At 39.1% G+C, this 15,623-nt stretch overlaps 1 protein-coding gene across 1 annotated transcript; it reads left to right on the forward strand.

The window, feature by feature from the left end:
- Positions 1–9,762: 9,762 nt before the first annotated feature.
- Positions 9,763–14,183, forward strand: il11b (interleukin 11b). Its single transcript, XM_056399633.1, has 5 exons — positions 9,763–9,792; positions 10,268–10,474; positions 10,915–11,010; positions 11,095–11,262; positions 12,334–14,183. Exons 1-5 carry the CDS (start codon positions 9,763–9,765, stop codon positions 12,502–12,504), a joined length of 672 nt encoding a protein of 223 aa, XP_056255608.1. The 3' UTR covers positions 12,505–14,183.
- The last annotated feature ends 1,440 nt before the right edge of the window (positions 14,184–15,623 follow it).

Consider the following 15,623-nt stretch of genomic DNA (forward strand, 5'->3'; position numbering starts at 1 on the left):
TTTGCATCTCTGCTGATTGGAGCCAGAGCTGATGAACACCCGTGTCTACTGCAGAGTCATTTGAATGCCGATTGTACCTTTTTCCATTGCCAACAAAAGCCAGATGTTTGCTGGTCCTAGCATGTTTTTGACCAGTGGAAAAGGGGCTTATGAGAGTGGTGAGAGTGAACCAAAGCTGTAAAATGGTGTCCGGACAGAAAAACAATGAGCTGAAACACACTGAGCTGCAGATGAGGCTGATAATTCTCTGTAGGTTCATCACCACCAGCGATGCCTTTCACATCTTCACACTGTTCTCATTTTTATCATAAAAATGCTGTATATCCTCTTTAATCACGCCATATCTATAATCAAACTAAGGCAGCTACATGACTGAGACAGACAGTTCCACTCATCACATTACCAGGATGACTTTCACTGAGGGGAACTGACGTGATGCTCAAGATGTCTCACACTGAAATCCTTTGAAAAGTGAAATCTCACCTCTGCAGAACTGTGTGATCTTAACCTCAATTTCCACAGAAGGATTAAATCCGTTTAAGCAGGGTTTTTTTTTTTTTTTCGCTCTCTCTCTCTCTTTTTTTTTCTTGTTGGTAAAACCAGGGAGTTACAAAATTTAGAAATATTAAAAAAGAAAAAAAAAAATTACAATTCTTACACTACTTTAGAAATTCCACAAGAGCAAACACACAGAAATGAATGACGTGTTATTGAACCACCTCATTTCCTTCTAGTTGAGTTATAGTTTCTATTATCTGGTTTTATTGACCGACTCCTTGGCAGGAAGCCACATTGAGAGCTGCCCAGTTTGACCACAGCCTTACAACGAGTGGAGCAGCTGGAGGCGAGGAGCATGTTTTGTGTGGGTGAAGGCTCTTTGTTTACTCTACTTTATCATCTTTCATACATTTATTATTAATGGACTGTGCTGCTGGGGTGTTGTCATTTCATTTGCTTGCTTGATGTTTTTTCTCCCAGTTTTTACCATTTTCTATTTTTCTTTTATCTCATTCAATGCAAATGTGCAGATAAATCAATTATACAAAGAAGAAGAAGAGGAAACACACGAATAAATGATCTTTTCTCCTTCTTCCAGGTTGAGTTTTCATTTTATTGACTTTGAAGCATTAAACTCAGTCTAATGTGTAGACAGGAGACAGAGGGAGTTTTCTGAATTAAATTTGGTGAAGAAAGTGAGGTGATGACATAAGGTGACAGAGGAAGAGGAGGAGGAGGAGAAAGGAGAGATATGAGTTGCTCAATTTGGTATTTTCTGATTACTCTTTGTCATTATATTTCTGATTAACTTGATTCAGATTCGCCTCAACAAACAAAGACATTTGAATTTTTTCTCAGATGAAGGGGGCTAGAGGAAAGGAGGGGGGGGGTTGGTTGATGACTCAGGTGATGTGTCATACTCTACTCTATGCTATAAAAGGGAACTTTTACATTTTGTCCACACAAACACACACACACACATCGTACAGTACACACACTGGACTCAGGAGGAGGTTTGTTTACTACAGCAAGAGAAGAAAGATGAAATGTAAGTTTGTTTATGATACTTTTGTACTAAGTGAGTGGAGCTGTGTGTGTATGTGTGTGTGTGTGTGTGTGTGTGTGTGTGTGTGTGTGGGTGGGTGGAAGTCCGTCAGTATGTGTGTGTTTGTTTGGGGGAGGGGTGCTTTACTGCACGTGGTCTTTAATTTTAGCCTGAGGGAGTTTGAAAGAGAGTGAATGAATGAATGAATGGATGAATGAATGAATGACATTTGTGGCTGAAACACAGCGATAGTTTCAGTTTGAAGTGTTTAGATCTAGTTCCATTTGAATTTCACAAACTACATGCTGATTGGTGTCAGGTTGGGCTGTGATTGGCTGGTCAAGTGTGTGTGTGTGTGTGTGTGTGTTGTGTGTGTGTGTGTGTGTGTGTGTGTGTGTGTGTGTGTGTGTGTGTATGTGTTTCCCTGAGTAGTATGAACCGGTCCAGTGGAGGAAGAAGTGCTTTAACTTAAGAATAAGTACCAACACAACAACGTAAAAATACTCCATATAAATAAAAGTCATGCATTTAAAAGTAAAAGTACAGAAGTATCCATTAAATTTACTCACAGTATTAAAAGTATTAGTACTCATCATGTAGAATAATATTGTATATATATATATATATATATATACTATATGCTTTGTTAAGACGTATGCATCAGCATATGAGCAGCATTTTACTGTTGTAGCTATTTGAGCTGGTTTGAACGACTTTATATACAGTTAGCTAGTTTTGTCTAATGGTTTCCAAGCTAGGGGTCAGGCCCCTCCAGAGGGTCCCAAGAAAAATCAGAAAGGTCATGAGATGATTAATGGGACAGAAAACTGAATCTGTTTCCAGTTTTCCAGTCCAGAGTTTACATTTACATTTATTCACCTGGCAGACGCTTTTATCCAAAGCGACTTACAGTACTACATCTATTCAATAAATGCAAGGGGATCAAGTTAAGAAGGCACTAAATCTACAGAGTAAGTACTAGTTTGACTTATTTAAATGAAACCATGTGAGAAGTTTAGGGGGAAATCTCTTTTTGGTGGAACTGCTGATTCCTCATACGTCTGAAATATGACAAGTAGACACATCCAGAGACTTGCTTGTCTTATAAAAGGTTGGTTTAATCTTTAACAATGCATTGCAGCAATCATGTCTGGATCAGTCTACACAATATTTTTTATGCCTCTGCGCTGGTCTGATTAGATTTTGGTGGTCAAAGGTCAAAGATCACAGTGACCTCAAAAGAATTCACACACTAATTGTGACACAATTTAACACAATTGTCTAATGGGATAAAATGATGATGATGAAATGATTTATATCCACGTGATCAGCAGTTTGACATTATAATGTTCTGCACAAACACTCGTGGCCATTATTCGATGCTGTAACTCAGGAACAGAAGGGGAGCGATTGTGACCGTATTTCCTTCAAGGAAGGCGGTAATTCGAGCTGTCTTTGTGATAGTCATTGTGTCAGATAAGGAGGCCACAGTCATAAATTCTTGCCGTGACTTGGCCAAGGGGCATGGCAGCCCACACGTTAGTCTCTGACAAATCAGAGCTTTCATGATTTACATGGTGATCGGGAGGTGCCAGGGACCGAGCTAGCTCCACCTGATGGCATCCATAATGAATGCTTGTGTGTGCAAACAGGGTTCTGAAACTGATCACTGGACACTGAAGGTGGGTTCTGCCTTATGGTGGAAAAAAGAGTGAACGTGTGGAATGGGGAGATTAATTTAGTGAAATTTTCCTAAACCAAACATGTTCGTCAAAGTCACAGGTTTGTTTCCTTGTTCACAAACCACAAGACCCCATCTTTTTGTCGAGACGTTGCAGGTTTTTTCGATGCTGTATGAAGTATGGTCCTTCCTGACACAGATCTATGTTATAGCAGGTGTATTTGATAAATGAATGGTGGCTGCTTGGTATTGTGTGTGCTGGCTCACTGGACCTGCTGCCACCATTCAAAATGTCTGTCATCTCTCAGATCTGATATTGTGTTGTCTGACTTCGACATTACATAAGACAAATTAGTCAACAATTATTTTTGCAAAACCTGGGAATTAGTAAGAAAAACAGGAGGCAGGAAGCACCAGAGAGAGGTGAGACGCATGAGTCAGGTAGGCAGACAGTGATGTCATCATTGCACATCACCAGGGCACTTAAACTGTAATGTAATTTGCACACTCATGTCACAGAGCGAGATCCACTGACTATGAAAAAGGAGTGAGTCAGCAATGATGCCACTCCCCGGTGGTCAACTGTGGTACTGCGACGAAAAAAGAACTTACAATTTTTACTTTGAAAGAACAGCTGAAGAGGGTTAGAAGATGACACAGAAGTTAGTTTCAGTCTGATACCAGGTAACATCAGGGACAGCATCACCAATATCAATTCTGATATCAATACTTTAATTGTTAAAAGCCGCTAATGTAGCTATTAGCATGTAAGGGAGAGAAATATTTCATGATTAGGAGGTGAGTAGGCTACTTCTTAACTTTGTTAAGAAAAGTGCTACATATATAAAGTTTCAATACTTCTGAATATATCTTAATTACAACCAAATAAGTTGTTTTTTCTCATTATGTGAATCCTCTGAACAGCAGCAGAGATGCACATATTGCTGCATTAGGTAAAGTTTTGTGTGTCCTGGATGTGATGTAACATGTGATGTTTCTATTTTTCTGGTAACACTTCAGGGATCGATCCATCCTGCCACTACTGTTGACCAACAGGGCAGCTTGAACTCCAAGGAATGTCAATTCTTATTCATAGTATCATGACTTTTTGATCCAGGAAGTTTTAATATTTGTGAAACGTTTCCCAGACTTTAGAAAAAGCTATTTTCATACGTGTGACGTCAGCTCAGTGTAAAGCGGATGGATTCAGGGAAAAGAGAGAAAACTTTTTTGGAATGATGTCCCAGCGGAGCAGCTTTTACTGGAATCAGTTACACCACCAAGGTGTTTAGTGTCCAGTTCTTGTAACACAGTATACCTACGGGAGTGAAGCATAAAGAAACTGCCAAGTTAGTGGTTTGATTCCAATAAACGAAGCCAAGATGGACACTTCCTATTTCCTGCTGCAGATATATTGAAAAATGTTTGTTTATTTCATTTGTCATTTCACTTTCAGAGACTTGACGTTTGCTTAAGTAGTAGTAGTTTCTTCTTTCATCAAACTGAACGCTTTATTTTTCTTGCAATGTTGCATTCAAGGATGGTCAGACATGCCAGATTTAACTAAAACATCATTGTACAGGGAGGGATTTCATGACATTGCATGCGATCTACTGCATCTCCAATATGACAATTTCTGCACTTGCACACATGCCAAAACATGTTCCTGCTTATCTAATCTGAGAATTCACAGATGTTTTCTCTCTTGTTGCTGCTGAGGGAAAACCCCACCTGGCTTTCTATCAAAAAAACTTCAGCTTGTCAAGAGACAAACAATAAAACAGGCTTTACTTTACCTTAAAACTTGTTTTAATTGGATTTTCTTTGGCCAGTTGGGCACACCAACCTGTAAATGCAACATTAAAGCTGCAAGCCATAAAACCAGAGCCGAAAGACACCAAAAAAGCTCTGTAGGACTGCGGGTTAGGCGATGATTCACTGTGTGTTAATTACTATGGGTGACACCTTTCACATTAGAGATCATTTGATAATCATTTGATAATATAGAATGTTTGATAAATGCAGCTTTAAAGTTTAGGGATTTTTTCAGCCTGTAGAAGAAGCATGGAGTTGAAATCACCAGATATTCACATCCTGTAATATCATGTTTAAACTCGTCAGTTTGCCAGATGATTGACAGATGATGTTTTCTAGGTTTGTTGGTTGGTTTTGGATGAAGTTGACTGACACTTCAGAGGTTCACTGGAAGTTTATGAGAGTAAAAGCCAATGAAATGAGGCATTCACTGTCTCAGAGAGCAAACACAGAAAACTCCAGTGTTTCTGCGCAGCGTCTGACTCAGCATAAAAAGACAAGCGAGGAATAAAAAAGGAGCACGTACTGGAACGGAAGCAGTGGAAGCGTGAGACGTTGCATGTGTGTCGCCGTTTAGTGTGTGAGTGAGTGTGCTGATGAAATAACCTGCTAAATGGATCAAAGAATTCACTCTGCTTCTTAAGCAATTTTCTTGTGAGCTGTAATGCTTTCACAGCTGTTTACGCTGCCAGATACGTGACTGTACACAACAGTGCTGGGGGCTGTTTTCTTACTTTGACAGAGGCGTTTTGCTGATGTATTATTCAGTAATTTTCCAGCAGCCACATGAAGTCTTGTTTGTGTCTTGAGCTGACAGATATTGCATGTAGAGAAATTATGATGCAATAACTGATATTTAGTGGGGTGTAGGAGGGCAGCGAGTGCACTTATTCATTGGCTGCAGCTTTGGATGCTTCGTGTGCTGAGCATCTGAACATCTGTTTGTTGTCATTCTGGGCTCTGATGTGTGTTCAGTGGTGAAACTTTGCTCTGCTCTGGAAGCACAAATGATCTCGTTGGAGAACAAATTTTCATGTTGTCAGGCAGAAAACAGGAGAAGTGAAAGGTCTTAACCTTTCGATGTTGCATATACATCATCTCATCCCACCACAACTGTCTGCCCCAGAAACTTTGTCAAACAGACGAGACTGCGTCAATGTTTATGGCTGGAGGTCACTGGGTGACTCATAGTGAGATATTCTGTATGTCATACAGTAATTTAATTTTCTCTGTCGGAGAGGATTATTTTTCAGACATATGACAAAGCCATATCCTTTGAATAAGACCTCGACATGATTTTAATTTGTAAAAACATATTATTTTGCAGCTGTTCATGTTTCCTGTCTCCCTGCAAAGTTAATGCTGAGATAGACCACAGCTGCCGTGCGACCCTGAACAGTCGTAAACAAGTAGAGAAAAATGTCATGATTCAGACATAAAAAAGTCATATGTTTTATAAAAAGCTGCAAGTCTGACAAAGTGTGAGGATTTAACTGTACAGTCTATTTTAAGTTATAATCTAGCTATAAGCTTTTGCCTTTTCAGTTTTCTTTTACATCAAAACTCTGATTGGAAATTCAGATAATTCAATCAAAAACCTCAAAATATCACAAAACCAGCTGCTGTAAAAAAGTTGATGTATCTATAAAAGCCAAATGTGACAGGGTGTAGATTGATAAATAGCAAATACATGAGGATGAACATGAAGCATGAGACTTGGAAAACCACTGAAGATTCTGCTTCACTGAAGAGACTAAAAATAGCAGCAGAGGAAAACACCCAGTCGGTGTAGAGATCAGAGTAATGAGGACACCTCTGAATACAAGAAACAAGTATTACTGGAACTGGATTTTTCTTCTTGTCCTTCTTCTGCACATTTAATCGCATATTCATTTGCTGCTTTTCTGGACATTCAGTGAAAATGTGTGCTAAATGTCGATGTACACCTGACTGCTGCTGTTATCAGCCTCACTGTTTACTGTTCACTCTCCTATCACTGTATCTCAGCTGGATGAAGTCAGTGTTAAAACACGCAGGGATCACATCACAGGGAGGCTTTTCTTGTGTCACAGGAAACACAATGTATTTGTCTCTTGTTCATCAAAAAAGTAGGACAAATACACCACTGTTGTCGGCCTATTTTCAAACCTGTCTGCCTGCTGACATTTGCCGTGCATTCGTCTTCTGCCAAGACTGAGCTCTGAGTTTAATCTGCACGGAGCTGACACACAGAGGCCGAGCCTGTCGTCCATCACGGTTTGCGTCTTGGTTACGTCAGACGCGGCCGTCATCTTGTTTGTTTGTTGAAAGGTCGCAGACATAAAAGGTCAAAGTTTGACTAAATTATTTTACGTCAGTGTCCACATACTGACTTTTTCCTGAGCGTTTGAGACTGACTGTGCGATGCAGTTGAAAGCTCTGGGAAAATAACTTGTAAGTGCTCGGTTATTAATTTGTCCAAGTTAAATCTGATTCAACTTTGAGCACAGTAGTGAGAGAGAGGACCTGAGTATTGATTATATATCGTGACCTAGTGATTTTTTAATTACAAATCTGCACGAATCCACTGTGACACCTTTCTTAGGCATAAATATAATGATGATATTTAAATAATAACTATAATAAACCTCCTTTCTGAGGCAAATTTGAAAGCACAATGTAAGAATCTTTTATAGATTATAAAAAAAATATGAAATCAATAACAGAATCAACAAAATGACTAGTAGAAGCACAAGGAGGAAGTAAAACAGGAACAACAAAAGGTGATTATATGAAACCAAGATTTTGTTTCTCTCTCAATATTCAGTGTTAATGAACGGGACTTTTAATATTAAATTCCTCACATAGTCAAACAGACAAAACTGCCTGATGTTTTGTCTGTGAGGTGGTTTCTGCTGTTAATGTGTGAGCAGCAGTAAAAGTGTCAGACACTTTCTGACAAAGTGGATGTTTTCCCTCTAAAGAGCGCAACCCGAGGCGCCGGGCCGCTGATGTCACCGCAGGGAGATTAATCTGAGTCAGACCGCTCTCCTTTTCCAACAAGAGGCCCAGAGCAGGCTGGGAAAAAAAAACACAAAAAAACCCCACAGCATACCTATCATTCCTTATCCCTGATCTAACACTAACGGACAGTTCATGTCTTTGTTGCTCTGGGTAAAGGGGTTTTTGAAGTTGCATAAACCAGCGGATAGATTTACAGACAAGGACTAATCTTGATTTCCTTGAGCAGAGATCATCGTTGATTAAACACTTGAGGAAAAAGCTCAAGAGACCGAGACAAAACAAAACACAGAGGATTTGAAGGAATTATTCATTCTCAGGTTGCTCAAAAACACACCAGCTGTTTTTTTTATACAACTAAATGTATAAGATTAAAGCTGCACTTATGAAAATGTTTATATCAACAATGGATCAAAGAATTACCTGAATGTGAAAGGTGATGTCATAGCAACAAACCCACAGAGAATCATCTGCAGTTCCTCAGCTCCACACTGTTAAATCCTCTTTCAGCTCTTTGTTTTGATGGAGGCCGACAAAGTTAGAGACCAGCTGCTGAACACAGCGGAGGATTCAACAGGCAAACAGCCACAGATTTTATCAAGAGTAGCTAAAGATTCAATCAAAGCTGGAGGGAGCATGAACATTCAATCAATCAATTAATCAATAATTGAAACCATATTTGTAGAGCACCTTTAAAACAATTCAAAGTGCCTCACAGATGACGGGGAAGCTCATAATAACATAGTTCAAATGTAAATCCATTTGAAACTAATGCACATGAGAAATAGAAAACTGATGAAAACAGATGACAATAGATGACAGGAAATAAAAGATTTTAAAACATGAATACAGAAACATAAATAACTAAATAGCCATGAAATATTTTAATCAAAATCAAAGCTAAAGAGATAGTTTAAGTTTAAGTTTAAGTTTAAGTTTAAAACAAATCTCCAGATGTGTCCTGGATGTGTAATTATTGTTGCTGACACATTCATCATAATAATATTATGCAGTATATGCTTATAACAAAATATGTCATTCGAGATTGAGGGAAACTAGTGTTAAATGTGAGCAGGAAAAAAACGATGAAAATCTTGATACATTTTTGCAACTCCGGTTTTATTTGTGTGGTTTTGTGCCTGATTTCTATGAGTTATAACATTGTACTTGTCACAGTCTGGGAACATGGTGATATTGCTCCAGTGAAGCCTGACGGGACAGGAAACATGAGCGGTTAAATTATTAGACCGGCTGTAAACAAGCCGTTAGTTCAGTCAATCATTTTATTTGGGGGGGTCAAAACTGAAAGCGTACACACTTAAAATGTCAAAGGTCAAAGTTGAATCACAGAGTTGGTCTGTAAACTGTGACGGATGTTCACAAAAGACAGTCTGGGTGATAATGTTACAGTTCATTTTCTCTCTTTTGATTAAAACCGGCGTGATCGTCAGTTTCCTGACCTGTCGTGAGAAATCAAGGCTCTAAAATCAATAGATAAAGATTATGAATGTTGTTGCGTGTGTGAACCGACCAATTAGTGTTTACTTTTCCCCGAAATTCATATTATCAGCTTGCAGAAATCAGTCTGTTTATTTCTTCCCCTCACTCCCACACATATTCAGCTACTAAATATGCTAACAGTAAATCAGAGTCAGACTTATTTCAGTGTCTAAACCTTCAGCCTTTTAATCTCACATCTCAACTGCTGCTCTTATCTGATTCGATGAATGACTGTTTGTGTCTGGATCACAGGGTGCAACAGAATTAGCTGAAAGTGATGCTGCATCAACAGACAACTTTTATACTTTCTCTTCTGGTGTGAGATTTCCTTACAGTGGCGACAAATACAGACTGAAGCATTCACAGAACTTGGTGCAGCTGCCTCAGGATTAATCCTGTGCTGCGTATCATGCGGTCTACATCTCGGTTGGAAATTAAACTGTTTCCGTGCAGCTTTGTGGTTTTTCTTAGTGATTCACACACACAGCGGGTCTGGGTCAATGAGAGGGGACCAAAATAAGTGCAGCCCAGTAGCCACCTGTTTGTGAGCGCAGCTGTGAGCAACTACAGCTGAACATTAGTCTGCTGTCTCATCCTCTTTGAAGTTGAAGGAGAAATTTATTTTTAAGATGAAGAGGTAAATAAACGAGCAGCACTTGCATAAAGAACGACTTTGTTGGTTCTACTGGAAGCTAAGTGAAGAAAATATCTTCACACTGTAAATTCAGAAACACTGTAAGTGTCCTCTTCTTGTCTTTACAGTGATTTATGACTCCACCACTTGTCTATGTCTACTCCGCCTGCTGCTATTGGCTGAGCTGTTTGTCCATTCGTCGTCTCGTCCCACCCACAGTTCCTCCCTCTGTGGTTTGTTGGGATCAATGATCCCTCAGGTGGATATGCTGATGAGCAACGCCAAAAAACTCCATGAGCTGGTGAGCATTAACCCCACACACACACACACACACACAACACACACACACACACACACACACACACACAAAAACACACACTTCATTTCAATAGCAGATCCCTTATAAACACTGTACAGCAATTTTGTAATACATTTTAACAATAAAACAAAGAAACAAATTGTATCCATCTAACAAACAGTTAGATGGAAACAATTATTAGAGATACTGATCCATGTTTTTAATATACAGTATATGTTCAGTATTATAATATTCTACTTAAGTTGTTATTCCTTAAGTTAAACACAAGATAGGAAAACAATAAGCTAGAGAGAAATGTTCCTATCACTGCATGACACAGAGATGAAAACTAGTTTTTCGAGCCTCCTCTCACATGTTCTCTGTAGTAGTTGTGTTGTAGTTGTATCTTAACAGTGACCTCTGTTTCCTCATGTTTCCAACAGTCAGAAAATGAACTCTCAAACTTAGCTGCTACGGAGAGCAGACTTCATGGTCTTCCTAACCTGCAGCACACGGCAGCACATTTCAACTCACTCAAGGTAAAGTTTCTAAATCAAATGAATCCATTTCTACTACCTACTTCATGAGGATGTGCATTAACCATCTATTTAATGTCCCCACAGGTGAATGAGTCCCTGTCCCAGCTCTATGAGTTCATTCAGTCCATTAAGCTGCATGTGGACTGGTTGAAAACAGCAAAAGACAACTTCAGTTTACCCTCCCAGTCAGCTGAGGGCGCCAGCACTCACCTCCTGCAACTGTCCAACCTCATCAACACGGCTCTCAACCAGGTGAGAAGACTGGTTTGATGTGGTCTCAAGGAGGACAAGTCCATCCAGAAATGAAATGAAAATAGATATTTGAAAAAACAAAAGATTATATTGTATTTGCTCTTCTGATAAAGATAATAATAATATACATAATGATAATAATAAGATGAAAGAGGAGTCTGTAAAATGTTAAACTGAAACCTGTAAAATTACAAATTTGAAAATGGAAAGTAAGGTAAGGAAGTTAAAATTAATAAGGTCACATTGAAATGCTTGAAATTGTAAATGGAATCATACTGAAGCCAAAATTTGAGTATTACATAACTGGAAAAACAAATGGCAAAGTTAAAATAAATTCGAACAAGCAAAATTAACTGCAAAAGGTAATTTGATGGAAATATTACTATCCCGATTTTTTATTTTGTGCAGAAATGAGTTTCAATGATGGCATTTATAGTAGTCATTCTCAGCTGTATTAATTAATTACAGTTAAAGAATACTAAAAAAATGACCAAATAAAACAAAAAAGATAAAATAAAAATGACTGACTGTTAAACTTTAAAAAGTCACACTTCCATTCATTTTTATTTTACATTTTTAACATAACTTTCAATCTATCACTGGCAGCTTTACTAATCACAATTTGATTCACTAAAAGATCAAATAAAAGCCATTTAAGTGGTACCAAACAATAAACATAATTAAAGGAAGACTTACACTTCACTACACCACACTTTTACTGTAACCAGTCACTATAAGATCATACTGATCTGGGAAACTGTTTGTCTCATAAGGAAGGAATAAAATGAATGTAGAGAAAGAAGAGGGCAAAGCTGAAAAACAAAAAAATAAAGTTAGAAAAATAGATGTAATTTCACTGCTAAATATAAGTATTCACACACAGCATGTATGAAGTGATGAAGCTGAACTCTGGAGAAACAATTCCTTTTGTTTAGGTCAGAATCATCCCATTAAAACTAATCATAAACGCATTATGCAGTTAAAGAGAAGAGTGGTTTCATGTATTAGCATACTGTTGTTGTTGTTGTTGTTGTTGTTGTTGTTGACTCTAACCATCCTCTCTGTCTGCAGATTGGAGAAGAGGTCCCTCAGTCACCAGCTCCCTCCCTCCCTGTCGCCTCCACAGCCTTCGACGTGCTCCTGTTCTCCGTCGAGCTCTCTGAACGGTCACAGACTTTCTCCAGCTGGTCGAAAAGAGTGTTACGACATCTCCAGAGAAAATCCCGCTGCCCCAGACATTAAGAGGTCGCCTTCAACAGAGAAAGTCTTTCTACAAAACCACTGTTAATTGAGATGATTTTTTTCGTGTTGCGTGGCGCTAGGGGTGATAGTATTACTTTGTCAGTATGTCAGTCCACCACTTATCTCAACAGCTGTTGGGTGGATTGCCATGAAATTTGGTACAGATATTTATTCCCCCCTTAACGATGAATTCTAATCGTTTTGATCCTCTGACTTTTCTTGTAGCGCCGCCATCAGGTCAGAATTGTAGTTAGTCCAATACATTGGTTTATGAATGAATACCTGGGAAGCAGTGGCGATTGCTCTAAGACTGCAAGGGAAGCTCAGCTTCCCCTAAAATGTCAACAAAATAAGTGGTCAAATATGTGCTGTTGTGTGAACATTTCATTGACTAAATATGCGCTAGAACGCGTTTATCTTTTGTTCAGAATCAGCTACTTATCACAGGTAACCGACACGACTTCTTCTCATTCATCCCTGCAGCGCCACAGCGCTTTACACAGTGTAGACGCCGAGCGTCTCCTGACTTCAATGGGGAAGCAAAGAGCGGGTTGTTCCACTGCAGCGAAACTAGACGGTGATTGGATAAATGCTGGGCTTTGTCCCGCCCATCGGACGCTCAGCGTCTCTGGGGGTCTATGGGGCAGTGGGCTGGCCCGGACGCTCGGCTTCTGCATGGTGATTGGATGATCTGTCTGAGGCTGAGTCCCTTTTTGATTGACAGCGAAATGAGCGAATCAGCGATCTTGAAGTATAAGCATCCACCGGAGCAATTTTCAAGTTTTTCATTCCGTTGTTCGGAGTTGACCTGGAGACGTTACTGATCCTCAGCGACTTTGTCTTTGTTAAAAACAACTAGCGTTGTGTTTGGCGACTCTCTTCTGTCACTCTGCGAATTTACATTTAAATAAACTGACACATTTTATGATGTAGGCCGAAAATGAGCTTCCCCTCCTTATAAGACCAGCAGCCGCCACTGCTGGGAAGCGAATGACAATACCTGCAGCCTCATCTCCGTGTTTTGTTCTGCTCAGAAAATGTTAGCATGCTAATATGCTAAACTACGATGATGAACACGGTAACCGTTACACCTGCTTACCATCAGCACGTTGGCATTTTCATTGAGGACATGTTAGCAAGCTGATGTTAGCAGTTAGCTCATCGCTGTGCCTAGATAGAGTCTCTCAGAGCTACTAGCAAAGACTCTCAGTCTTGTTTACACGTGGTGAAGCGTCAGATGTGGCAGGAACAACGTACTGCAGAGTTGAAACAGTTTTGATGCAACAAAAGGAAAATGTTGAGTTCTTGATACATGAGCACTTTGGCGCTTTGTTTACACGATTTCATCTCTGTGCAGCCATATTAGCATCTGCTCAGCAGTCAAACAGAATGTAAGTTTATTGAATGAAAGAAAGTATGTGTGTGGTATTTTCCATTTGGCCTTTTAAACAGTGTGGTACTAATGCACTGAGTTGAGGGCACCAGTTACGTTTACTCCCTTTAAGACTGTTTACACTCACAGTGCCTGCTATGTGTTGATCTACTCATGAGCTAAACTACGAGAAAAAGTTGTGGAAAATTGTTATTTTTATACTGACTTTTTTTTTTGTTTGATTGTTTTTAACTATTTAGGATAATATTTATGATCTTTTTCTAAGTATGTGATCGTGTTTAGTGTGAGATGCAGGCGTCTCATTGTTTTCTGTATGTATTAAGTAATATTTAATAATATTAATATTATTAAAGTATTGCCATTTATGGTACTATTTATATATTTTGTATGTTTTTTATGTCTATGTTGAAGTCATTAATAAAATTGTACATTGAAACAGATGTGACTTCTGCATAATGTTTGATACAATCCTTCGTTATTATCTTATTCAGACATAGACATACAGTCACAGAGGCAGATATGATCTTATTGGTTGAAGAGAACTTCACTGGCTGGAGCCAAAGACCCATTATTTTGAAATTAGATGGTACATGGACAAGTCTCTTAGATATGATGGTGACTACTTCATAATCATTTTGGAAAATGGGAAAAATGGGTTCAATATTACACACATGTAACATAAGTACCTATCACGTTAAACTCTTTGATATTCAAGTCGCTAGTCACTTGGAATCAAGGATGAACTGAATCGAATTTGATGGACAAAGGTCAAAGTCACAGTGACCTCACAAAACATGGTTTTGGCCTTGTGAACGCGATATCTGGAAAACTCCTCAAAGGAATCCCTTCACATTTGGCACAAATGTTCACTCAAGGACGAACACAAAAAACATTTTAGCCATAACTCTTCGCACAGGTGATAAATGCTTCATATTTTATATGATTCTGGATAAACAGGGATGTAATCTGATACATTTAACGCTGCCTGAGTTTAGTTCTGTTTACTCGACCTGTTTCATGGGCTCACAACTATAATGTGTGTGAATGTTTGTCATTCTTGGGTAAAGAAAAACCCTCCATGTTGAAAATCCATCTGCGACTCCTGCTGGCTTCCAGCTTGGTTCCTCATTTATTTTCCGCTTCTGAGGAATGTCACAGTTTTATCTGCTGCTGAAACGCAAACGCTCGTCCAGTTCTGAGGTTAAAAGTGTCCACACACTGAATAACCTACGCGGGAAATGTACAGATCGCTGCTGCTGTTCAGCTGTGAACTGAACTGAAGTAACTCACAGTGACTTGCATAATGTCAGCGTGTTGACATGTGGCCACAGACAGACGCTTCCCTGTAACTGATGCCAGCCTCCAGGGAACGTCTGAGCGATGCTGCAATCGTATGTGTGGACTGTGGTCAGTGGAGGCAGCTGAGAGCAGGATCTGTGACCCTCGGGGGGTCTGGGTGTTGGAGGAAAATCCTTGGACTGGATATAAAGTGAGAGAAGGGGAAAGAAAGACGTGTTGTGGGTGAAGAGAGTGACAGGTGATAATTTGTTGACTGACAGAACTATAGAGCTAAATATTACACAATATTAGATTATTTTCCATGCTTTTCCTTTGATTAATAATTTATAGAATTATATGAAAATAATCTTCATAATCAAAATATGTAACTACTAAAGTGTTTTGTTTTAAATTGAATCTGTACATGCGACAGGAAGAGAGATAAGAT

Source organism: Seriola aureovittata, chromosome 16 (genome assembly GCF_021018895.1).
Source record: "Seriola aureovittata isolate HTS-2021-v1 ecotype China chromosome 16, ASM2101889v1, whole genome shotgun sequence".
NCBI lineage: Eukaryota > Metazoa > Chordata > Actinopteri > Carangiformes > Carangidae > Seriola > Seriola aureovittata.